Source organism: Corylus avellana, chromosome 4 (assembly GCF_965113065.1).
Source record: "Corylus avellana chromosome 4, dhCorAvel1.hap1.2, whole genome shotgun sequence".
NCBI lineage: Eukaryota > Viridiplantae > Streptophyta > Magnoliopsida > Fagales > Betulaceae > Corylus > Corylus avellana.
The window spans coordinates 17,469,788-17,496,988 of record NC_142493.1 but is presented as its reverse complement, the minus strand read 5'-3'; the positions used below and the strand labels follow the sequence as shown (position 1 = coordinate 17,496,988).

The 27,201-nt window shown below is 34.6% G+C and overlaps 1 protein-coding gene and 1 pseudogene across 2 annotated transcripts; both read right to left on the bottom strand.

Annotated features, from left to right (window-relative positions):
• Positions 1-2,707: 2,707 nt before the first annotated feature.
• On the bottom strand, positions 2,708-12,025 carry LOC132178143 (loganic acid O-methyltransferase). Of its 2 annotated transcripts, XM_059590597.2 has the most exons (4): positions 12,010-12,025; positions 8,416-8,498; positions 4,956-5,615; positions 2,708-3,046 (listed from the first exon to the last, which is right to left on the bottom strand). In XM_059590597.2, the coding sequence occupies exons 2-4, from the start codon at positions 8,485-8,487 to the stop codon at positions 2,708-2,710; spliced, it is 1,071 nt and encodes a 356-aa protein (XP_059446580.2). In that variant the 5' UTR covers positions 8,488-8,498; positions 12,010-12,025. The 2 variants fall into 2 exon arrangements, with proteins under 2 accessions (XP_059446580.2, XP_088372055.1); XM_088515929.1 differs by lacking the exon at positions 12,010-12,025 and having other exon boundaries at positions 8,416-8,604.
• On the bottom strand, positions 10,244-10,931 carry LOC148586385 (uncharacterized; annotated as a pseudogene).
• Positions 12,026-27,201: the final 15,176 nt, after the last annotated feature.

Sequence of the window (27,201 nt, the reverse complement as noted above, 5' to 3'; positions counted from 1 at the left end):
GAGGCATGAGATATTCTTGAGAAGATCCATGAAGGATTTAAAGGAGTGAGGAAGGCCAAACTTCAAATGTTGACATCTCGATTTGAGACTGTGAACATGAAGGAAGATGAAACATTTGGTGAATTCTACACCAATTTGAGTGAGATTGTGAACTCCATGCGAGGACTTGGGGAGAGAATTTTTCAAGATAAAGTGATTGAAAAAAAATCTTCGGTCACTTCCTTCTCGTTTTGATCCTAAAATAACTACTATTGAGGAAAACAAGGATGTGGAATCATTGGATATTGATGAATTGGTGGGATCTCTCATAACCTATGAGAGCAGGAGATTCTCCCCTAAACCCAAAAGCATAGCATTGAAAACCACTAAGAAGGAAAAGGAAGTTAGTTCATGAAGAATCAAGTGATGATGAATCATTTGACCCAAAGTCTATAGCTATGCTAACTAGAAACTTTCAGAAATATTTGAGAAATGCTAAGCGGACTGGAAGAATATCATCGGAGTGGGCTATCAAAGGAGAATCTCAGAAGGATTCCAGAGATTAATCCAACAGAGACAAGAAGACTCGTTTTCCTCGATGCTATTAGTGTCAAGGTTTTGGTCACATCAGGGCTGATTGTGGGAACCTAAAGAATGCTCAAGAAAATGCCATGAGGTGCTTAAAGGGTTTTCCACTTTGTAAACAAATCTTGTGTTAGGTTTGTGATGCTGTTTATATTTCACTATGCTTGTTTTAAGTTGATATTTGCTTAGTTCATTGTTTTTATTATTTGGTGATTAGAGGTAGAACACGATCCTTGTAGATTTCAAGTTATTGCTTAATTTGTTATTATATATTTATAATTTATGAATTATGATATGGTACAATGCCATATATGATTATTAATTATATGACATAAGTTATATCATAAGATCATCTTATCTAATAACTATATAATAATTTGATCATATGTCATAATGTTATATTATATAAATTGTCATTAGATCATACCATATGATTAATGGCATAATTTGATCATTTAGTTCTAACATATAACACATAACTTATGTTTTTAATTTGAGTTGTCATTAGGCTCGTGAGCTGGGCGAGCGGGTTAGTCAAGCGTTAAACGAGCTAGGCTCGCAAGCCCATAAACAAGTCAGGCGAGCAGGTCGATCGAGTTTTAAATGAGCTAGGCTCGAAAGCTCATATCGAGTTTTGTCGAGTGAGTCGAATATATATCACTAACTAATCGAGGGGGTGTCTACAATAACGAGTGGGTTGCTACAGTGCCAAGCTCAGGTTCGGGTCGAGCTTAACTGAGCAAGTTGTCAGACGAATTAGTTTATTTACAACCCTAGCTACAAGGGCAATTGCGAGCAGAGTACTCGAGTGGCTCAACTTGGTTCGAGCTAGAGGCATGGTATTTCTCATTTGCAACAAAGAAAAACAAGAAGAAAGCTTGAGGATATAAGAGAAAATAGCTCAAAAAATAAATAAATAAATAAATAAAACTAAGAAAATTGTTGAAGAAGATGAAAAATTGCTAGCAGATGGTGATCTCCATTCCCCCACAAAATGTGAGAATGAACGATCAATCTTGTTGTTTTGTTTGGAAAATCCCTTAATTAAATTTGTTAATAAATTATAAGGTTCAAAATAGTCCACTTAGACCTTCTACTAATTAGGTTTACCACTTAAGGTCCTAAACTCCTATAATAGGCCTAAACTAAGTTACCATACTTAACCAACCTTGCCTAACAATATGCTTAGAATATAGGGGAAAAGATACTTTACCCTCCTGAATTATTCACTCATTTACACTTTTAACCTCAATGTTTAAAAAGTAATACTTTACCCTTTCAAAGTATCTAACATTGGCACTTGACCCCCATGAAATACACTTTACTCTCTTGAAATATTTTGAATTGACGCTTTACCCCCCCAAAACTTAGTTACTTCGAGGGGTCAAAATACTTCAAGAGGTAAAATGTACTTCATGAGGGTAAAGTGTCAATGTTAGGTACTTTTTTTGGGGGGGAGGGGAGTAAAGTGTCACTTTTTAAACATTAATATTAAAAGTGCAAATGAGTGGATAGTTCAGAGGGGGGTAAAGTGTATTTTCCTCTAGAACGTAACTATGACTCAATTCTTAGTAAAATTTGATCAAAATAAGATCTTTATGGACAGAAAACATGCTAGATTCAAGTTGTGATTGCTTTCTTTCCATTCAATTTATTGATTTGTTTGAACATTTTCATTTTATTTTTAGAGTTGTTAATTAATTATTATTTTTTTATTCTTGTTTTAATTTTACCATAGAAAACAATTTTAAGTTACAACCACACGTAGTTTGCAGCTTTATCAAAAAGCCCTCCCCTAAGTTTCTTAAAATGACAATTTTACCATATGAATTAATTTTAATCAAAAAGTTATATTGCTTAGTAGTTGATTAGTTTTAATCGATTTTGTTTTCAAATCTATCTTTTTAATCTGGTCTCCTGTAAACCAAATCCGCTGCTATAAATATAGAGCATGTATCTATTCACCCAAACACAGTAATCCACACTAATTTCTCACTATGATGCAACAAATGAAAATGCTCGAACAAATTACACTTGAAATAATCTGGGTTTTACCAAACACAAATGAAAATAAAAATAAACATTAATTTATTATTCAAGTCCCAAACCTGGTGATCATCTCACAAAGAAGTAGAAAGCAAAGTCATATACGCTTTAATACAAGAAAAAGTTGAACTCTTTCCTGGGATCTTGACTCAAGGTGGGCAGAAAAGTCAGCAAGTTTAGCTATCAAACGTTCGAACATTTCATCCATAATCTCCCTTCCAAAGTGTTTGATGAACATTCCCTCCATGGCAGCCCTGACGTGCATAATCCATGTTCTTATGTCAACCGGGCCTTTCAACCATGTTGCTGGGTTCGTCAACTCCATCCTCTCTATGCTGAAATATCCATTTCCCTCTATCAACCCTGCCATCTCCTCCGGTGAAGCAGCATAAAAAGGCAAGTTGAAGGAGTCCACTTGATCTTCATCAATAAGGCCCTAAGAGACGACACAATTTATCGAGATAGATATTGTTGATATATATGTAATGTGTGTGTATATATATATATATATATATATATATATATATATACATTTTATGAAAGACAACTCTAAAGACTGAAATAACAATATCCCTTATTTCCTACTTTAGAAAATATTTCAAAGAACTGCAAATATTCTTGTAGGGATACATGGGAGGCTCTTAGAGAGAAGTTTCCTAAAGTTGGTTGGCATAAATTGGTATGGTTTTCTTTTGCTATTCCTAGACACTCTTTCTTCCTATGACTGGCTATATATTAGAGGGGGTTTATATATTGGGGATAGGTTGCTAAGTTGGGGTATGGTGGGGGATATGAAATGCTTATTTTGTCACCATACTATTGTAAGTAGGGAGCATTTATTTTTTGAGTGTGATTGGAGTAAGAGGTTATGGAGAGAAGTGATGCTTAAAAGTTTGGATAGTCCTATTTGGCTGGATTGGGATGAGGTGGTGGGGGAAGGCATGAAGGCATGGAAGGGGAAAAAATTACAATGCACGGTGTGTAAATTGGCTTTTGGGGCAACTGTGTATCATATATGAAAGCACCGGAATAGTATTAAATTTTGTAGCAGGGTGAGTTCTGATGAGCAAATATTACAGTTTAATTACTTGTTGGGAGATAAATACAAGAATCATGGGAAAACTGGGTAAAGGAAATTTCAAGCATACTGTCAGATTTGGTGACGTGTCAACAATGTGACATGTCACCACATGGTGACGTGTTAAATTTCACACATCACCCCATTGGTGACGTGTTAACATTTAACACATTACCCTAGTGGTAACGTGTCTAATATGACATGTTACTACTCTGGTGACGTGTCATAGTTGACACGTCTCGACTTTGGTGACGTGTTAGATGGACACGTTACCAAAGATTTAGTAACGTGTCATACTGACACGTTTCCTTGTGGTGACGTGTCAAACACCTTGTAGTGACGTGTGAATTTAACACGTTACTAAATCTTTGGTAATATGTTAAAATATGACATGTCACTAAAGGGTGACGTGTTAAAATTAACACGTTACCATACATGTAGTAACGTGTCAAATTCTGACACATTACCAAAGGGTAATGTGTCAGAACCTGACATGTTACTAAATCCCCAGTGGTTACGACAAATTTTTTAACCTGCCAGACATGTTATTAATGACATGTCACTACCCGTTAGTAACGTGCCAATAGCCTTGACACGTCATTGACACGTTACTAACGGTCCGTTACAAAAAAATAAAATTCTTGTAGTATGTTGAAAATGTCAAGATTTGTGAGAATTGAAGCATTCTTTTGAGTATCTTGGTTCAAAGTGGGCGGTGAAGCTCTTCTTTTTCTTTTTATTTTTTATTTTTATTTTTTATTATATATATATATATATATATATATATATATATATTTTCTCTTTTGAAGGGTGGTAGTATTTTTTTTTAGCTTGTGATTTTTTTATAGGAGATCATTTGTAATTGTTTGAGTTAAGTTTGGTTTTTCGTTGTTTGATGTAAAAAACTAAGTTTCAGCTTTCTTGCTGGTGTGTTTGGGTGTTTTGTTTGTGTTTAAATAAAAATTCATCCAATATATATATACACACACATTATTTTTATTATCTTTTGTTAAATTTGTATGAATAATTGCCAAACATGTTCTCGATGAATTTGGTCGTAGAAATTCAACAACCCCCATCATTAGAAATTCTACGTGTTTGTTGAGCATATAAGAAAAACAAGTGTTTCTCACATGTTAAGGAATATATGTCATTTTTAGAGACCGGATTTGAAGAATTTTCCTATCCTTATATTAATAACTTCCTTGTTTTCCGTAGACAATCTTTAATGTTCTTCAATTTCATATAAGAGGACAAACAAACTTACCTCTGCAGCCATATCCATGAGGATCAATGCAAGCAAGTCATACATGGTACCAGCAGGGAGCTGAGAATAAGGCATCCCTTTAGGAATGCCAGATAAGATTAGCACCATCATTCCTCCAGGTACAAGCTCTTTTGCTCTAGCATTCAAAAACTTCTTCATGTCCTCAGCAAATTGAGTTGAATAAGCCTGAAACACTTCGTAAGGAGCACTGGTGTAGTGAACTCTCCCCTTGTTCCACGCCGGAGAGTTCTTGTCACTCAACTCCTCAGGCAACGCAGAGAGCCACTGCAGAGAATAGCTGCTGTGCACAAAATGAAGAGAGGATTCTGGAAACAGCCTGTTGTGAAAAGAACCTGCCACTCCTGCTGCAAAGTATTTTCTCTCTGGTGGGAGAGCAGTGAAGAGAGTGTTGAAGTCATTTGAGATTTGGTCGTTGAAAAACACTTGGAATTCTGGCGGTGGAGAAGTGGGGCACAGGGATTGATGCTTTTGAATTATAGCTTTGATTACATTTTGCACGGCAAAAAATGTGTTTGGTCCAGTTGCACATCCCAAATCTGCAATACGAATCGTTTTGGTGGTAGAACAGAAGTTTAACACATCAAGCTTCTCAGCAATTTCCTCATCAATCTTTGTGTTTTCCACACTTGCAGATAGTCTCTGCAAAATAGTTGAGATTGTTATTTTATGTCTTTCCAGCATTTACTCACAAGAAAAGGGTCTTTCCTCATTTCTCTCAAAAACATTTAAATATTATTTCACATTTATATCACATCAATCAGTACGTACGTAGTTCTTATTCCCTCTACAAAATTTTTTAAAAAAAGTCTTTAAATTTCACTACACGTCAAAAAAATTCCCGTTTTTGACACCCTCACTTTTAACGCCCGACACATGTCAATATTGATACGCCAGTAAAGTTTAGTGACGTGTCAGACTACCTAACACATCAAAAACACCCTGTCAAAAAAAATTCCATTTTTTGTAGTGACACATGAAGTGATGGTTCAAGATTTAAAATTTTTATTTGTTGGAATATAATTTAAATGATAAGATTTATCATTTTTATATGTTTACGCTTTTTGTATAAGTTGTGATTTAACATTATTTTAACAACATTAGTAAAAAAGTACGTGTTTATCATATGCTTAAATGATACATGTCACTTTTAGAGGCTTGTTTGTAGGAAACACCTACAATTTAATTTGAAATTTTTTTTTTTCCTTAAATGAGTCTATCATTCCTATGACTTATGAGATCTTTTGAGATAAATAGTGATCTAACATTCTTTAAATGTTCATTTGGGGTTGTGATTTCAAAAAATGAGATTCAAAAATAGTGATTTTAAAATGTGTGATTTGAAAATGTGATTTTTAAAAATGCAGTTAAGCGTTTAGCAAAATCGCGATTTGGCCACGAAAATCGTAGTTTAGCATTTCAAATTGTGTGTTTTCAAAAAAATATCTCCTTACCTACAATATGAAAAAACCGATTATGTACGTGCTTTTTCAAATCGTAATTTTTAAAAAAGTAATTCCAAACAATCAATTTTTTACGATTCAGTTTAAAATTACACTTTTTATCTATGAAATTACAATGTCAAATGCACCTTTAGAATTGGTGTGCAAGGGGGAGCATAATGAAGTAATAAGATGGTAATTAATTTGAGGAAAAATGGTAGAGCGTTATAATTACTGAGAGTCACATTTAAGAAATTTACCAGCAAAAAAAAAAAAAAAAAATCTTTGTTTTCTCAATATCGATTGAATTCAAATGAGTCACATTCTTGATCTGAAGGTGCATGGTGAATTCATTCTCTTACTCACCTATTATATGGAGGTGGATGAAAGATTGTATGAAAAATGATTTTTATCATTTCTCTTAATAATAAGATCCTTTATAATTTTATTTTATTTTTTTGTAGTGGTTTTTTTAAATCCAAACTTTGTTTGTCATGGTTGAAATGCCTATGGGCCGAAATCAAACAATTAGCTATTTCCATTTTCTTTTTTCTGTACTTTTTTTAAGGGAAGAGAGAAAGAAGGAAGTAAATCAAAACAAGGCTACCAAGGAAACAATCTAAAAGTATGGGATTACGTACCTCAAAGAAAAAATACATCAAGAAAGGAAGCAAATCGAGAAGTTAGCGGATAATATTTTCGAGAAAAAGTCATTTCTTTTGAATTGAATAGATCTTCTTTTTATTTTATACACAGATTTGTCTGATTTTATTTTTCTCACCAAAAATTATCGATGATGCATGTTGAGTTTTTTTTTTTTTTTTTGGTTCAAACCATCTAGGCAAATCGAAGACTAGACCTTTGAACTTTTGTTCTGGCAAAAAGAGTAGAGTAGCTTCTAGATAAGGTCTAGAGGTCAAGTCACCTTAGCATATAGTTAGCTTTGGTCGAGAATAAAGTGTTAAATCACCGGTTGTCTCAAAAGTCTAAGTTAATATATAAGAAATAATTGATTTAGTAATGTAATTAATATTCTAATACTCTTAATAAGTGAAGTAATACGTGGTTGAAATGGAAAATGAATGATGGACACAAGTTTCAAGCTTAATTAGAATATTTTTTCTAATATCATATTCAATCATCAGTTATCTCAAAAATTTAAGCTTATAAAAATTGCTTAATTTAGTAATTTAATTAATACTTTATTACAAGAGAGAAAGAAACAAGTAAGTAGTTAAAACAAAAGATGAAAGTTTGAATTTATAGCTTTTGCTCTGATATCATGTTAAATCACTAGTACTTGCCCTAAAAATTTAAACTTATATATATATATATATATATATATATATATAAAATAATAAAAAAAAAAGGGTTAGATTTAGTCATTTCATTATTATTTTCTTAAGAGAGAGAGATTTGTCCAAACAGCCTGTACATAATTTTAAAAATTAGAATTTAGGGGGCTAGATTCCATTCTTCCAAGCTAGATTCTTTTCACTCTAACTGTAGTTGCAATGAATATTGACTCATGAAGACTCTGAGGTGTTTAATTGGTACTTGGCCTGATCTTAAGAGCTTTTTAGCTCTGTAGATCTAGATGTCTTCTTGTAGCCCACAAACATAAAAGTAAAAATGAGCATATCAATAATTAAAAAATTAAAAATAACGAGAGAAAAGATTCATGGAAATTAATTCGTCTGAAAATATCATTATTTCCAATCTCGAGCCTGCAAATCTCTCAGCATTAATCATATCATAAATAGATCACTAGGATTAATTATGAACATGCATACGATTAAGACACTAACCAAAGAAGAACACTTTGGATAGAAAGCAGAGATAGACTTCTTTTTCTTTTTCTGAATCAAGATGTTTGAAAAAATATCATATGGGATATATATACATATATATATATTTCTTTCTTTTTCTTTTTTCTTTTTTTTTTTTAAAAAAATTTGTGTTCATCGATAGATCGGACAGACAAGTAGGGTTAAGCAAACCTGATAGTAGGAATATTTGGAGTAGCTGTAACTGCCATGGCCGCCATTCACAGGGAGTACATCGGACGCCATTTTTGTGACATCTCCAGCCGTGCTCACCTGAAGCGAAGAAGGGACCGATTCCGCCATTAATTTGAGCGAAGTTGGTGTGTTTGTGTTTGTGTGATATAGGAGTAAAGATTTGAGGGGAGTTGTTTGGAATTTATAGAACATATATGCATGTAGTGGTACCACCATAAAGGACGCATGCATATGTTTAATATATTAATTCTCTGTCGTCTAAGACATGGGTCCAACCCTAAAATTAATATATATATGAGGCCGTACAGGTTTATATTTTATTTTTATTTTTTGTCATTTTTTATGCCCTATAGGCTATAGTTATTAAATTACAAGCAAGTCAAATAAATAATTTTTTTTTTTTTTATTTGAAAGAAAGTCAAATAAATAATTACATTAGAAAGTTAACCTCTTTTTTATTTATTTATTTTTTAATGCTTTCGTTTATGCATGGAATGTGAAGAGACCAGGTACAGCTTAATTGGATGCTCCCGAATATGTTCTTTTCATTCTTCTATATTTTATAACTTTCTAAAAACAAAACTCTTAATACTATTTGAGATTAACTTTACTTTTCAACGAGACTGGTCTCGGCTATTTTTGTATTTTAATTTCTTTTATAACGTTAACGAGATAAATAACAATATATATATACACACAAGTGGCATGATTTACAACTTTCTTGTTCAACCAATTTAACGTCAGCCACCAATAATGAGCTTGATGGCTTAACCATAATGAGTTTGCAATTATCAAATTGAATTTTATTCTTTGTTACGGTGCAAAATGAAACTTTTTGGGACAAGCCAAGTGTTATAAGGTAAAAGTCAAAGATTTTATACGGTAAAAGTTAAGAGAAGTACAGAAATTAGAAATTTAAAAAAATATTAAAATATCTTCCTACACGTGGACAATTTTAATTGAAATGGAGTTAAACTCATGTAATGTAATAGTGTAACACCCAGTCGTCCTTTATTGAAAAGATGAGTAGCCCATATAAAATGAATGATTTATAAAGATATTCATGGATAGTAAGTTTTACATTCGTTTTGAGGTGATAACGTAATTGTAGCTAGCGTGTTTTTTTTTAAGTCATTATAAATAATAGATGAATGCTAGGCTTACAAATTCCATTTGGGTGGCTTGGGTTAAAGAAAATCTGCTAAAAGGGAAAAGTTTTTGGTGTGCCTCAAAATAGTTCTTGGGGCTGGAGGAAAATTCTCAAGTTGAGAGATATTGCTAAAAGTTTTAACTTGTAAAATCAGTTCTGGACTTGTTCTAATTAAGGCTCCGTTTACTTCGACGTAAAATGGTTTCCGTTGGAAAATATTTTCAGGGAAGTCATTTTTCCTAAAAATGTTTTCCACCTAAAACATTTTACGGTGTTTACCACGTGCACGGAAAATCAATTTTTTAAAAAAATATTTTCAAAAACAATTTTTTTATTTTTTAAAAATATTTTTAAAAAACTATTAATTTTAATATTAGCTATTCAACTGTACTGAAAATCAATTTTTTAATTTTTTTTAAAATATTTTATATTTACCTATAAAATATAATACCATAAATATTACGAATATTCCACATCTAGGAAGATTGATATATATGAAAGGGCAAGTACATTGCTTTCATCTTGCTTGAAAGAAAAAAAAAAAAAAAAAAAATACCATGAATTCTAAAATTCAACCACAAATATTACAATACTTTGGCTAAAAAACTACCATCCAAGTTCATTAGTATCTTACTACATATTGATAATACGCAAATTCTAATTTCCATGGTTTTTGAAGAAGTTGTCCAACTAAAACTTTCTAAGCTTAGCATTCTTTACAAGAAATCCTCTTGCAAGCTTCTCATCTCCATTCAAATGGTCGAATGCAGTTGCAAGCATAAACTCATCATACCCTTCCACCTTCATCACCTCCTGATAAAGATGATCTGCGTCGACTCCCTCATTAAGAGCTTGAAGCGCTAATGCAACCTCTCCCAACTTTTCAGATATCAAATTATATCCATCTTCACTATCATCACGACTTCTTTTCCTATGTGACCTTTTGGTTGAACCTGAATCGGAGGAAGCAACATATTTTCCTTTTGATGACACATCATCAAAATCCAAATCCAAATCCCAATCAAGAATGTTATCATGCTGCACTACATCAGTAAAAGACTTTGCAAAACTCCCAGTCGCCATATCCTTACCAACAACTATGGCCATCTCATCGTACATTTCAATTTTTTTTATTTAAATATTGCTCATGCTTAGGATTCGCCTGTTAAAAGAAATAATAGAATTTCAATAAAACTTCAAGACTATATAATTGCTATAATAAATAAAATAAGTCTCATACCACCACTTCCTCATCATACACCTTCTTGTCACAAGTTATCATCCTCAAATTTTCATCCCATCCAAAGCCACTCTTTTTATGGAGGGTGCCGATGATATTCCACATGCTCTTTATGGTTTGAAGGCAGTTGTCAACATGGTCAGGTACACATTCAACTCCGAATTTCTCGCTAATTGACTTCGCAACTAGTGCAAATGACGCATGTTTGAATGTGTTTGAAGGCTTATTTACTTTAGCAGCCTCATCAACAAGAATTTCAAGTAACAAAGTATGCATAAGTTTTGACCACCTAAATTGCTTGTTTGCAACGTTCTTCTCCTTACCTTTGCCCATTGCTACAATCACAAACATATGAATGGTAATGCAAGATAACAATATACAATATCTCATGAAAGATAAAAACATAATGCAATATAGAAATAAACTCATATCATAAGCTGGATTAAATATCAAATGTATATCATACAATCAAATCATTAAAAATAAAAACATAATTGTCTTTAAACATGACTAGTTCAAGAAATAAACATTACAATATCAACCATACGAGAAAAAAAAAATCTACACATTTTTCCTATTTTTATAATCATCCCACATAGTATGACATATTACATCCCTTTTGATTGTCCATTCTCTATTTTCCTCTTGAACTTCCCTTCTTATTTGGTAGACTCTACCACTTTGACTTTGAGATTCAACATCACAAACAGCTTCTTCCATAATTGAGTCATTAGGATCAACACCCATAATGTGATTGTGAATGGCACAACATGATAAAACTACTTCCACTTGTGTTTCGAACGACCAAAATGGTTCTGCATCCAACACACGGAAATGTCTCTTCAAAATTTCAAATCCTCGTTCAATTGTGGTTCTTAAGGACGAATGACGAAGATTGAATAATTCATTTTCATTTTCAGGTGAATGATCACTAAACTCTTTCAAATGGTACCGAACAGCACGATAGGGAGAGAGAATTCCATTTCGATTTCCATAACCAGCATCACCAAGATAATACTTACCTTCAGGAATTTTGAATCCTCCTGGCCTAGTGAGTGCATTGTTTAAAACACGAGAATCATGTGCACTGCCTTCCCAACCAGCTAACACATATGTGAATTTTACATCAAAAGTAATGCCAGCTAACACATTTTGTGTTGTTCGATCTTTTCGACCACGAAACCTTCCTTGGATTTCAACTGGAATAGATGCCCGAATATGAGTTCCATCTATTGCTCCAACACAATCCTAATGAAGACCAATACAAGTTACGCTAATTTGACAAATTACTTGAATTTTTTTTTTTTTTTTAAAAAAAAAAGAAAAAATTCAAATTTTAAAACTTACTTTAAAATATGGGTAAAACCTTCGGCTATTCCTTATTTCCAGCGGAGTAGAGTTATCAAGTTGTTTAATTAAATGTTTATATAGCGTCAAGACTCCTCCAAGTACAACCTTAAAACATCGATGAATAGACCTAATCGATCTATAGAACCTTCCACCAACCACTCGAAACCTCACATTATGCCCAATAATGTGTAAAAATATCAACACTTGTTCCTTAATAGACATGTGAATGGTCTCACGTACAAGGTTGTTCTCAGCAAGAATTTTACATAATTCAAAGAAAGATATAGGACTCATTCTTATTTGGTCAATACAATCTTGTTTGCTTCCATAAAGCATACTCTCGATTAGCATGAGGTTCCCTACGTAATACTCTCCTAGATCAAATATCTTTTAAGATTATAAGCCCAATAGCAAGAACAGATGCAACTGTGGTCGTAACTGTCGAAAGAATTCTTTCATCCATCTACAAACAACATAAAACACTAGATTATCAATACTATGAACAAACTTAACCAAAAGCTTACAACCAAACTAACCAAAAAGCTGAAACGTGGCTATATAAACTAACAAGCAACTATTAGCATATATATTAAGTAATTTGATTATATTAAGAATTGTTTCAGACTGCATATGCAGTTACCTCAACTTTGACCAAATTTAATTAGATGCCCATTACCATTATTTTAAAAAAAATTCAAATGTTTACTTGATGATATACGAGTAAATTTGTGGGTTAATATTGGAAATTTTATATGTTGGGAACATGTATTCTAGGGTCATAGGCTGCCATGCTGGAGCCTGTTGCTTGGTAATGGCCCTAATGGGTGTGTAGCATTGCAATCTAAGTACTTTTGAAAGATCTGGAAACATAGTAGCGTTGTAGTCTAGTATGGCTGGATTATTGTAGAATAAACAAACTTCAGATTCTCATTTGTGATCATGGGTCTCTTTATACTTTTGTAACACCCCCGCCCCCTAGCCTTCTGTAGGTTTGAAAAGAATATCTTGTAAAGTGCAAGTGAAGAGACATTTTCTACCATTTGTTGTTTTTTCCATTGCTTACTGACTATAGCAAAAATCACCCTTCATATAGTGTTATAAGGTATAAAATTATAAAGGTAAGTTTGCCAGGTAGCTTGTACAACACAAACAAACAAATAAAGGACAGGAATTTCCCTCTATCCCCAACTTACAACCATTTTGGGCAACCAGATACCTTGGTCATATTTTAAGAAAAAAGCAAGGCATAAATTTTCAGCTAAATACTTTGCAAGAAACAGAGGCATTTACTCTGCAGAAAGAGGCTTAACTAGTAATGGGTTTTAGTTATTACATGCAATGAAGTCAAGCAAGCAAAGCAAAAATCAGGATGTCCTCAAAACACAAAGAATACAGACAAGTCCTCAAAACACTTGCAGCACCCAACAACCAACCTAACAAAATCCAAAAAAAAAAAACATCCCAAATTCTTAATCTTCTGAGAATTGGACAGAAACCCTCCTATGAAAATCAAAACATCTACAAACAAACAAAAACTAACCTAAACAGCTCAACTCTACAACACAACACAACACAAAACCTGCTAAGAACAAAAAACTATTCCTCTCCCACTAGCTTCAGTAGCCGATGCTGGAGAAAGAGCACAACCTCCACCCAGCCTCACAACAATAGCCAAAGCAGCAGCAAATCAACAGGACATTCAACCACAGTTTGAAAAATACAACAAAGCCATGCCAGAATTCTGATGACAATAAAACGAAAATCCAAGACTACATGAATGCTGATGACAGTAAAACAAAAATCCAACCAAGACCTCACATAGCAAAACACCAAGCAAAAAGCCAAGAGCCACCGAAAATCCCCCACAATCTGCCATCACACAACCAGAAAATCAAAAGGAAACAAAAACCCATTCGGTTGAGGTTCATCTCAAAGTCAGAACTTCCAAGAATCAACAACCAAAACAGCCCATAACAACAAAGATCGCAGAAGTTCTCATTTTCCAAAATCCACACCCTAGACCCAAAACCTAAATCGCAAATCTGATACATTAATAGGGAAAGAAACCAAAATCAAGATCGCTCCATGATTTCCAGTTGTCCAACAGAGAAATAAACCAAAATCAAACGAAAATTACCAAGAGAAATTCGTAGATTTGAATCACTCCATACATATGGTTCAACAAAGAAAGAGAAAGATGAGAGTACCTGCGTCGGGGTTGAAGAGTGAAGCTCGGCCGAGAGAGAGATGAGCTGTGCAGGTGAAGGAGAATCAGCAGCTGCCGCTGTGCGTGAAGGTGAAGGTAAAGGAGAAGCTGTGCATGAAGGTGAGAGTCGGGGTTTTTTTGGTTTTTTTTATAATCAGAAAGCGTCGGGTTTTTTTTTTTGGGTGAGCAGGGAAAATGGTTTACGAAATTAAAAAGTGTGAACCATTTTCCCCAGAAATGTAAAGGATTTTTGGTCAAACCGAAATCATTTTCGGTTTGACCACTATTTTACGTCGTAGTAAACACCGTAAAAATGCGGAAAATATTTTCTCGAAATCATTTTACGTCGAAGTAAACGGAGCCTAAGTTCGTTTCAAACGTGGTAACAATCTAGAATTATATATGAATATTGCAAAACCGTGTTTTAACTTGTAAAATCAGTTTTTAATTTGATGGGATCAAAGAAAAATGTTTTCTTTGGTTATAGTACATGTTATGAAGTGCTTTATAGCATATGTGGATCAAAATAAATTAATTTTACAAGTATGTATAGATGATCATACTCTTATTAAAATTATTTACAAAAATGTTTAAAAATATTTTTATCTTTATATTAGGTCAACATTTTTTTCAAATAAAAAATGAAAACACCATTGAAAAAGCTTTAGCAAATTACTTTTATTTATTTATTTTTTTAAAAAAATGAGATAATTTATGTTATTTTAAATTTTATTTTATTACATTTAATGGTATATATGATGTTACACCATTCTCAATTTTAAATAATGTTACAATGTATATAGATGCCAAGACATTCTCAATTTTTTTTTTTTTTTTTTTTTCTTCCGAGGAGTGTTTATTCTAGGTACTTCTTATTTTCTCTTTTTGCTGAAAATCCATATTTATGTTTTTTTTTTTTTTTAAAGAGAAATATATTGATCAATTTCTTATTTGCCAAGACATTAGACATGGGACTACCTAATTTAAGCATTATTGTACTTATCTGAATTCAGGTGCCACATGTTATGTAGCTACCAAAGTCTAGTCACTACAAGAAATTTGGTCATTAGCAACCAAATTATTAGCGGCGACCCAAAAGTTGCCGCTAATGACCCCTCATTAGCGGCAACTTTTAAAGGTTGCCGCTAATGAGAGGTCATTAGCGGCGACAATAAAGTCGCCGCTAATAGCGGACGCTATATACCAAAATAGTTGATATTTAGCAGCAACACCAATAACGGCGACAATTATTGCCGCTATTTACTACTCATCAGCGGCGACATCACACGGTCGCCGCTGTTAGGCACTCAATAGCGGTGATACACGTTGCCGCTATTTAAACACAATCAATGGCAACAAACTATTGCCGCTATTATGAGCGCAACAGCGGCAACTTTAAAAAGTTGCCGCTATTAAAAGGTTAATAGCGGCAATATTTAAAGTTGCCGCTAATGGTCCTAACGAAAAAAAACAAATAAAAAAATAGGCCTATTAGCGGCGACATAAAGTTGCCGCTATTAAGAGGTCAATAGCGATTTGCTAATGCGAATAGATGTTAGAGATTGAGAAACCTTAAACTAGAAACTAAGTAGACATAGACCTCTATCTTAAAATGAAAAATGAATAAAAATTGACTTATTGTCCCAATAAAACTAATTATTTGCGAGTGGACCATTCATCCTGATTTGGAGGGCATGTTTAATGATGCATGCTAATGGTTAGCGTCTTATATGGATGTCTCTCAAGTCTCATGCCTCACACTCCCTTGCATTTTTTTAGATAGGTCCTTGCATTTAGAAACTGAATAGATATTTTTATTGCTTAACATATATTGGACCACTCGGATTTGTCCAATTTGCTTGCTTTGTAGGTCATCACAACATAGAGTGCTTGTCTCCTTTCCTTCTATTATCCATATTGCAGCCAAGTGTAATTAACAGTAAGGGTGAAAATAATTCCTAATCATTTAATCATGAAACATGTTTTTCATTGGTACCAGTTGTTGAGTGAGCAATTATAAAAGGAATCTTTTTTACCGTAAGAAAATTTCTCAATGGTTAATATGTTGTTGTTGGATATATGGGTGGAAGTTGCACTCTTCTACTCCATGAGGAGGTATATAGTTGTTTGAACAGGACCCTTTTTAAGTAATGCATTTTTCTTGTATTCTTGCTTTTGAATAATGTTATTCTGGAGTTTTTTCTTTCTTGGTTCAAGTGTGTAGTGTTTGCATATGAATTCTCTCTCTCTCTCTCTCTCTCTCTTCCAGGCATCACAGAAGCATTACTGCACTTACAAGCACATACGCGGGAAAGAGAATATTGATGAAGAATGGTGCACTTCTAACCCATTTGGCTTTTTTGTTATTTTGTTTTTATAAATAAGATTCCTTTCATTTTTCATAACTGAAAATGGTTTTGGAAATTTCCAGCAAGTTGCTTTTGAGTAATCGAGAAGTAGGATGCCCAGAATTTAAGTGAGTTATATCTATTGTCCTATATGTTCTGTTAATCTTGGTTATCTTTGTTTACACTATGATGTATTGCACGTGCCATCCTAATATATATAGATATAGATGCTTTTTTTTTTCCCCCCCAATAGGGTCGCCGCTATTGAGTTTCTATTTTTTAACTCATTAGCAGCAACCTCTAAGTTGCCGCTAATGAGATAAATAGCGGCGACTCTATGTTGCCGCTAATGACAAACGAATAGCGACAACTATAGGTCGCCGGTAATGCTGGAGAAATAGCGGCAACTATAGGTTGCTGCTAATGATAGAGGAATAGTGGCAACTCTATGTGGCCACTATTGACTTTTTTTATTTTTAATTTTCTTATATCATTAGCGGCGACTCAATGACGCTGCTATTGACATACAATTAGCGGCAACTTGGTGGTCGCCGCTAATGATATACCAATAGCAGCAACCGTGGAACCATTTTGAACCATTTTTTCAGGTAAAAAATAAATAAATTATTAGCGACGACTTAGAGTGGCCGCTAATGAGTTGTCATTAGCGGCAACTTTGAAAGTCACCGGTATTTGGCTTTACCGTCGGATTACTACCAATCACCAAATAGCAGCCACGTGTTGCCGGTATTTGCAAATAGCGGCAACTTTTTGCTCATTAGCGGCGATTTTGGGTCGCCGCTAATGACCATAATTTTTGTAGTGAGTAGCAACACGTGGACACATTTGGATGGTTGGAGCTAATATTTTCTTGCTAATTTCACTGTGAGCATGTTATACATCATCTTTATTTATGCTTTGATGGTCATAGTTGTTGGTTTTCAAAAACCCTTGTCATTTTAATTGTCTTAATTCACTCCAATTATTTCGTTATATATATATATATATTTGGAGTGAACTTTTAGTATAATCTTTTTTTTTTTTTTTTTTTCTTTGAATTGTAGGTTAATCTTCTTAAAACAAAGTTGACAGTTGATAATTAAGAAAAATGTTGACTTATCAATAATTGTCGTATGAATAATTGCCATAATGACATTCTTCTCTTCCATGATTACAAACGACAATGTTTTTGTTATCCGCAATAGGTCACTCCTCATCCATGATCCACCAGAATTCGGAAACACTTCCAAATTAATCTCTCACTGCTCAATGCTTTTTGTCTCTTAATTCCTTTTTCACAACCCCATAGGCTGTACCTGCTTCAGAAACAAAGTGACCGTCACTTTCTCATCTATGCATCCATCTCTTTTTCTCGTCTATGTATCTTTCTAGCCTAGGAAAACTGGTTCAAGTTGATGGCCTAAAACACATGATTTTCAATATTGTTTTAAGTATTGTTTGTTAGTTTCTTTTAGATTCTTTTGTTGATGCCCAATAATTCAAAAGATGTATTGACCATTAAAGCATGATTAAAGAATTTTAGGGGTTGCATGTATGGCAATTTGACCACCATATATGGTAGTGCCATAGTTATAAACCATAAGACCACATTAAGAATGCCAAAGGACCTAGTTAGATAGAGAGCCCTAATATGATTAGGTTTCAAAAGTTCAAGTTTGTTGAACTCCTATCTTTAAGATATGACTTTTACATAATGAATTAATCTAGTAAAACTAAGATTACAATTGGTTCAATAGAACCCCTATCTTTCAAAATATCAAGCGGTAGAAAGATTCAAAATTTGAGTTTCACAGCCTTCATTGTTGGTCTATAGTAATGTAGACACATCGCCTTGACAATGGGGTCATGCTCCCTCCAGAGGATGCTTTTGCTTTATGAATTACAAGGATATACTTCCTTAGCAGATATAGAAGATGTGATTAAGATCATAGACAACCACCCTCTAGTGGAGTTGCTTGACAATCACATTAAATATATGTTGCTTGACCATATGTGAACTCTCAAGTATACTAAATTAGGATTTTCAACTGTGCTCTTCCTTGTGAGCATGTATTGATATATACATAGAGATTACAAATATAGTTTTGTTACAATACAACTTAGGACTATACTAGTTTGCTTACAATGGAATTTTTAGATAGTTATACTCTAAAACTCTAGATCGTTATACATACATCTAAGGAATCTTATACTTTAAGACTCCAACCAACTCTATCACATATTCATTTATAGTCTTTTATCATATAGTTCGCTTAAAGGACTAGAATTGTCTTTGATATGCATTGATGTGGATGAGACGAGATGTGCTTCAACACCCCCATCCCACCCCCCCCCCCCCCCCCCCCGCGCGCGCGCGCGCGCGCGTAATGTCAACAAGGGAGACTAGATGTTGAGCTTGATGCAAAAGTCTTGAAATCTTGAGGACACAACTGGTTTGGTAAGGACATCAGTTAGCTAATCTTTGCTTGGGATAAAGCGGACTTGTAGAGACTTATTAGCAACATGATCTTAAACGAAGTGGAAGTCTATTTTCACATGCTTTGTTCTTGCATGGAACACCTAAGTTTTTTTGAAGATGTAAGTGTGTTTCCAAGGTCATGAAGGAGAGCTTGTATCCAAAGCAGTTTGGCGGTAGCGTTGGCGATGGACTTGTACTGAGCTTCGTTAGATGATCTGAAAATGGCTGGCTGTTTACATGAGCTCCATGAGATAAGATTTTTGCCAAGGAACACACAATAGCCACTAGTTGACCATCTTCCATCCAAACAGTCTGCCCAATCCGCATCAAAGAAAGCCTCAAGTGTGAATGACTTGCTCGATGTGAGACATAAACCATAGGACAACGTTTGTTTGAGGTAGCGAAGGATTCTCTTTACTGCTTGCCAATATATTCATGTTGGGCGGTGCATGAACTGACATACTTGACTCACGAAAAATGCAAGATCAGGTCTAGTGAGTGAGAGGTGTTAGAGTGAACCAACCATGCTTCGATAAAGAGAGGGATCTTTTATAGGATCACCTTCATAGGCTGAGAGAATGTAGGAGGATGCCATTAGAGATGTGATCAACTTCACGTCTAGCATGTTAGTTTTCTTCAACAAATCGAGAATATATCTTCATTTTAATATACCAGATTGTAGTGGTATCCTTCAATGCCTAGAAATAAGTTGAGATTGCCCAAGTCTTTGACTACGAAATTGACTCGAAGATGCTGCAAAACATCATCAATGGCATAAAGTATGGAGGCAATAATAATGATATCGTCAACATAGATGAAGATAAATATTGTAACATTTGTTGAACAAAAAATGAACAAAGAGGAATCAACTTTGAAACCAACAAAGCCAAGTTGCAGTAATTTGCCATCAAACGAAGAGAACCATGCTCTAGGGACTTGTTTCAAGCCGTACAAGGCTTTGTTGAGCTTGCATAAGTGATGTAGTATCAAGGAATGCGCAAAGCTAAGCGGTTAAGTCATGTATACCTCCTCTAAAAGAAAATCATGCAAGAATGCATTTTGGATGCTAATTTAATGCTCCAATTTGCTAAGTAGGCTAGAAATAAAACCATGCATATGGTAGTAGGTTTAACCATCGAACTATAGGCTTCACCATAGTTAAGGCCCGCTTGTTGATCCCTTTGTTACTAGCCGAGCCTTGTGACATTCTATGCTCAAATTTTTCTTCCTTTTAATTTTAAACGCCCATTTACAACTAACAATTTTTCGAGCCAGATGAGGTGGAACTAGAAACCAGGTCTAGTTTTTCAAAAGTGAACTCAATTTGACTTGCATTGCACACATCAACTCAAAGATCTTGATGGCCGTACTAAAACGAGTTGGTTCTGGTAGTGCTACTTCGGTGATGGATAGCAAGGGCAGTGGGTACCAAACTTTGCCACCCGTCAATTTATGTGGTTTAGTGATATTGTTTTGAAATCTGGTCTACATTGGATGAGTCCGTGGAGGTACAAGTGGCAAGGTCTGAAGATCCATCACTATTGGCTCGTGAGAGGAGAGTGTGAGGTAGCCGAATTGGTGGATGAGGGACTTGTAGGAAGTGGTGAAGCAGGGGGCTGAGCATGTTGTATAGGAGATGTCATAGATAGGTCTGAAAGAGGGACATACTGAGAAGAAGGGACCGAATGAGAGGCAAGAGATTTGGAGGCGTAAGGAAAACTTGTTTTAGGGAAAACTACATCACGGGAGATATACATTTGACTGGATTCAATGTGATAGCATTTGTAGCCTTTATGTTGTGTGTTGTATCTTAAGAAGACACAAGGTTTGGACCAAAACTCAAATTTGTGAGAGTTGTATGCTCAAACGTTGGGGAAGCATGCACACACGAAGATTTTGAGAATGTTAAAATTTGAAGTTTTGGAGAATAACTTTTCAAAAGGTGATTGATGGCAAAGAATTGGTGTAGGTACTCTATTGATGAGGTAACAAGATGTAAGATGTGCTTCATCCTAAAAGAGTTTAGGCATATTGCTTTCAGCAAGTAAGGCTAGAGTGATGTCAATAAGACGTTTTGTTGATGGGTGTAAGGACATGAAATACGATGTGTAATGCCCATGGATTGGAAGAATTGGTGGAGCTACGATATTCTCCTCCCCAATGAGTTTGGATGCTTTAGATTTTTATATTAATCAAGCATTCAATCATGGTTTGGAATTTGAGAAACATGGACATAACTTTAGATTTATGTTGAATAGGAAACACCCAAGTGTAGCGACTAAAAACATCAATGAAAAAAACATAATTTATTTACATTATGAGAAATAACTAGTGAAGGTTCCTATACATCATAATAAATTAACTCTAATGGTTTAAAAATAAGGGAAGTAGATTTATTAAAAGGGAGTTGGTGTCTTTTGGCCCGTGGACAGGCTGAGCAAGAGGAAGCAACTTTATTGGAAGAAACTAGATGAGCAAATCTAGATAAGTCAAGTTTGACAATCCAAAGAGACAGATGTCCCAATCGTTTGTGGTTAGTTGAAGTGTGCTCACCAACCATAATTTTTTATTTTTTTAATTGAAGATTGAAAATGCGAACGATAGAGTTGATAGAACCCATCCTTAAGTAGGCAGGGATGGAGTGGAGTCCCGGTTGTGTAGTCCTTAACCAAAAGTAACAAGTGAAATTCAAAGAAAACAAAGTTATCATGGGCAAATTGACAGACTAAAAGCAAGTTTTTACAAATCAATGAGATATTAAGAAGTTGTTGCAAGATAAATTTACGACGAGAAGTGGAAATGGTGGCTAAACCAACATGACGAATAGACAAACTTGTACCATTGCTAACATGAATCTGATCATGTCCAACATACTCTTCATCGAAGATATTCAGATTGTTGAGGTCATGTGTGAGATGATGTGTTGCCCCGATGTCTGGATACCAGTTCTCATTTGTAGATCTACTGGGGAATGAGTAAAAGGCCTAAGGATGACTGCCCAATTCAGAAGGTGATGCCTTATCGTAGTGTTGGTAGCAATTCAGGGACATGTGGCCCTACTTGCCGCATATCAGGTGTAATACCCTGACTTTTTAAATCATTTTAAAAAAAGTATTAACTATGCATAATATAAGGCTCGTCTCACTCGAGTAATTAAGAAAATACCATAATTAAGAAATAAGTATAATCCATTTTCGGTTGGCACGGACCGTCTGCCTAACTTCTAGATACGGTACGGTCCGTCTTCCCTAGGCATGGACTATCAAATATCTTAATCAATTACACACAATCAATGGATAAGCATAACTCATCTTTGGTTAGTACGAATTGTCTACTTAAATTACATTAAACTAGGGTGTAGACCAATTCGTCTTCCCTAGGCATGGCCTATCAAATCCTATTGATCATATGTCAATTAAAACCGTTGTATAATAATCATTCATATAATCACATAAAATATGAAGGATTGAGTTCAATCAATATAAAATACTTTCTAAGACAAGAGAAGAATTTTATAATGATTGAATATAAACATTAAGATCAATTCTCACAGTTATACAACTATCATGTGTATAGAAAAAACCCAAATTAAAATATAATTAAACCATTGTTACTTGGAAATGGCTACATCAACACCTTATTATAGAATTAGTTACTCATGCTAGTGCTGGGATGGCCTTCTGCCATGTTCATCTTCTCTTCAACTCTTCAAGCCTCCAAGAAGATTTTTGTGTGAATTATCTCTCAAAAACTAAGCACACCTTTTTTCAAGGCTTAGAGGCCTATTTATAGGGTGTAAAAAAAACCCTAGAAGAATCCCAGAAAAGATCGTACTTCAGTCTCCTAGTCAAATTAGAAAGCAATCCTAGTACAAATCGGAATAGAATTTGTTCAGATTTGCATTCTTATATTGCGGTACGTTTTTGACATAGTAAACATTTGAATTAAGAAAATATTATTTCTTAATGATTTGTAGTATTTTGAGTTATCTTTCCAATGCCATTGGTTTCACTGCAATCTAATACTTAAGTGGAAAGTTATGGTTACAATACTGAGATATGTGCAGAATCCAAATTTGAATCCAATCCGATTTTAACTCCAATTAGAGAAATTCTGATTTAATCATTGCATTGATTTGATTAAACTTAACCACATCATATAGGTCCTCTATTATGATTGGTTAAGCTTAACCACATCTTCTAGGTCTTTTCAAAGTGTACTTTAAGCCCAAAATCATTGAAATTTCTTACATATTTATTTAATACCTGAAAACAATAAAACAACACAGAATCAAACAAATAACAATATTAAAGAATTAACATATGCAAGTTATCAATGACCATAGATGTTATCAAGAGATAATGGATCAACTCGAGTAGTGACCAAAGTCACAAACGGATCGTAGTCGGATCTATGGTCAGCAAGGAGGAAGGAGAACTCTTAAATTCGTTCAAGGGCTGGCCAGCCTCAGTCAAGGTATCAGTCAACGTTTTAATCTACCGGAAGTACTTAGTAATAGAGGAATTTGCCTTCTTGGCCGTGGCAAACTAGAAGTGAATCTACATGACGTGAGCTCAGGCTTCTAACATAAACCTGGTCACTAATGTCATTCAAAGTTGATAAGTGGTAGCACAGCTAACTGCATGGATGACATATGGTTTGGCCAATGTGGAAATCAACACACTGAGGATCATTTGATCCCGTTGTCACCAAGTTAAATACTCGAGATTGGCCATGGTGGCAGGAGCACCGAGGTGGTGCTGGTGTTGGGTATGGTTTGGGCTGGAGCTTGAGAAGAACTATCAATGAAACTATAGGCATCCTGTCCTTTGAGGTATGCCAAATTTTGGGTAAGCCAAGACATCAAATTATCTTTGGAAAGCTTGATAGCTAGGGTATGATTCATGTTTGGGACGATGAAAATAACCAAGGGGTTAGTGGGGCATGGGTTGGTGGAGGAATTCGCTGATTTGGGATCGGCCATAAAGAAAGAGACTTTAGTCTAGTAGATGATCTAATACCATATGAGAACTCACAAATATATTGAATTAGGGTTTTCAACTGTGCTCTTCTTTGTGAGCTTATATTGATATATATAGAGATTACATATGTAGTTTGGTTACAATACAGCTTAGGACAATACTAGTTTGCTTATAATAGAATTCTTAGATAGCTATACACTAGAACTCTAGATAGCTATACATCTAAGGACTCTTATACTTCAAGACTCCAAGACATATTCCAACTCTATCACTTATTTGTTTCTAGTCTCTTATCACATAGTTCTCTTAAAGGACTAGAATTGTGTTTGATATGCATTGGTGTGGATGAGACATGATGTGCTTTGATAGAACAGATCACTTAGAATATTTGTACATACACTACTTAATATGATGTGCTTCAGATCTATTAGGTTTTCCAAAGATGAGGAGATCATCAACAAAGAGAAGATGATTGGGTGTTGGGCAATTTCTGGTAGTTTTAAACCCCTTTAGATTGCCAGCTTCTACCTCACGACAAAGGAGTCTAGAGACGACTACGGTGCCCAAGATAAATAAAAAATGAGAGGGATGATCTCCTTGTTCGAGGCCCTTAGCCAAAGAGAAATTCTCAAAAGGGCTTTCATTGATCAGGATGGAAAAGTAGTGTAACGCCCCAGTGAAATCATTTAATTGGTAATTGACTCCATGATTCGTCTCCCAGCCTTATTCTTCTCAAAACAAGACTCATGGATTACATCCTCTCCGAAGAAAGATTGCAGCAGAAGACTTTGACTAAGGGACAGAGATAGCAACAATTTTAAAACCATAATTATAACAACCAGAATGAAATTGAAAGTATTATAACATAGATGGATCTTAAATGTATCGGTCAAAGACCGGTCATCAAAATATAATACATATAAACAACTATTCTGAATCATTTAAGGCCTAAGTTTAACTAAATAAAGCATGAAGATAATCTAAAGCATCTCATAATGAATAGATCTGTCAGCATCCCTCATAGATTGGAGCCAGAGAGGGTCCAGCTCCTAAAAAATTATTCGGATCAAGCCCTTCCTAAAAACCAAATGCCTCCTTGGGTCCATCTTCAGCTAAGCTAGCTAAACAGGACAAATATACATAATGGAGGGAAAATAATAAAAGAATAAGTCCGACGACTTAATAAGTAAAAATGTACACAATGTACATGTCATTTGAATGATGAACTCAGTTGTTCTTAAACCACATGCATTATTATGGGGTGACACTTTATCATGAATGCAATATAGATATAATATATATTGTAATTATGAAAATCAAATCATAGTTCAAATGGTATGGTCTACCCGAGATATTACCCCTTTCAGCGGGGTTGGTGCTGTCTAGAGAGACTTGTAATACAATGCCAGTACTCCGGCCATTGCACACTACCATTCATAACTAGCAGCCTGACCGAGTTTGACCTTCGGTAGCCAACACTACTAATAATGTACGTCATGTAATGACCTGCCAATCAAACATAGCTGTATCGGTCACGAAACAACCATTGGATTCAAAACCCATATAACACACACACATTTGAACATATAGATAACATATATAATAAGCCCATGACCATTATCCCGCATGTACCGATGTACCATGTCATACAATGTAATTAGTCTAATCCGTCTTTTACATGCATGCTCTTACAATTCTCACATGTTCATTATCTTTCTTAAGCAACACATGTTTTCACAAAATATAGTTCATAGTAAATCAAAATATATTTTCATGTGAATTATAAAGATGCATATACATGCAATGTGAGAAAAATAACAAGTATTCTTGTGAGTTTGTACTCACTTGCATTGTAAGGTTTCTCCAAATATTCCTCAAAGTATTCCTCACTCTCCAAATCTATAAAAAGACCTATCATAAATCCTAAATCTAAGCTAAAATGGGCCCTAGACCTAAAAATGTTCAAAACAGAGTTTCTGCCTGACCTTCGAATGTTCAAACAGGCTAGGTCGAATGTTCGTCATCAACCTTGAACGTTCGGCCAGAGAGGTGCGAAGATTTGCTTCTGGGCAAAAAACCCATTTCGAACCAAACAACCTTCTAATCGCTTCTAAGCAAGTCCTAAGGTTATAACAAGATCCCTAACATACTCCTAGCCCAAAATAACACTTGCATGCAAGAGAAAATACATCCATAATGATTGAAACTCTAACGCATGTTTAAACCAAGATTAAAACCTAACACAACAACAAAAACCCAAAATAACAACCAAGCTATGGAAAACATTTAACCAACATAGCAACTAGGTAAAGAATAAGCTAAGTTAAAAAGGTTACATTTCTACAACAAGGATCACCAAGAAACCTTCCTTCTTCTTCTAACAACTCACAAAACACTCAAATAAGGTTTTTCTAGGGCTCATAGGGACGAATGAGACTTAGAAGGGCGTAGAAGGGGGTATTTATAGGGTTAGAAAAAGCTGAGGGCGATGTTGTGACATCCTGTAGGTCATCGAACATTTGGTGGTCCAGGGTCGAACGTTTGGCGTACTGTTCGCACAATAATTCAGGGATTGCAAGGCGTATGTTCGTGTTAGCGTATATATAATTACTATGCTATATAATACTCAGCAAAAAACAAAAATTAGAGATTCAGAATTATCTCCAGCTATTGTTGCACAAGCGTAATGAAGAACCTCGAAGCAATATAAATTTGCTCTCAGCAATATGAGCCTGAGATAAAAATAAAAATGAAAAGGAATCTTCTAACCTATGCCTACCAGTGCAAAATGATGGAATATACAAAGTTTTTTATAGGTAGGTCAGGGACCCTTATTCTTAAATGTTATTGATTTTGCTCATCTCATCAAGGAGCAAAATCAAAATAAAATTAATTTCATCAATTCCATAACATCTTTTGGCTAGAATAAATCACTCAATATCGTAACCATAATTATAATAAATACAATAAATAAAATGTGACATAAAGTTCATACCTGAAATAGATTTTC

Bases quoted from the DNA above. Each gene is read 5' to 3' on its own strand.
- LOC132178143 (XM_088515929.1), bottom strand. From the start codon at position 8,544: ATGGCGGAATCGGTCCCTTCTTCGCTTCAGGTGAGCACGGCTGGAGAT. The intron at 5,616-8,415 runs GTTTGCTTAACC...ACTATTTTGCAG, and splicing joins CCAAATATTCCTACTATCAG to AGACTATCTGCAAGTGTGGA. The intron at 3,047-4,955 runs GTAAGTTTGTTT...GTCGTCTCTTAG, and splicing joins TCATGGATATGGCTGCAGAG to GGCCTTATTGATGAAGATCA.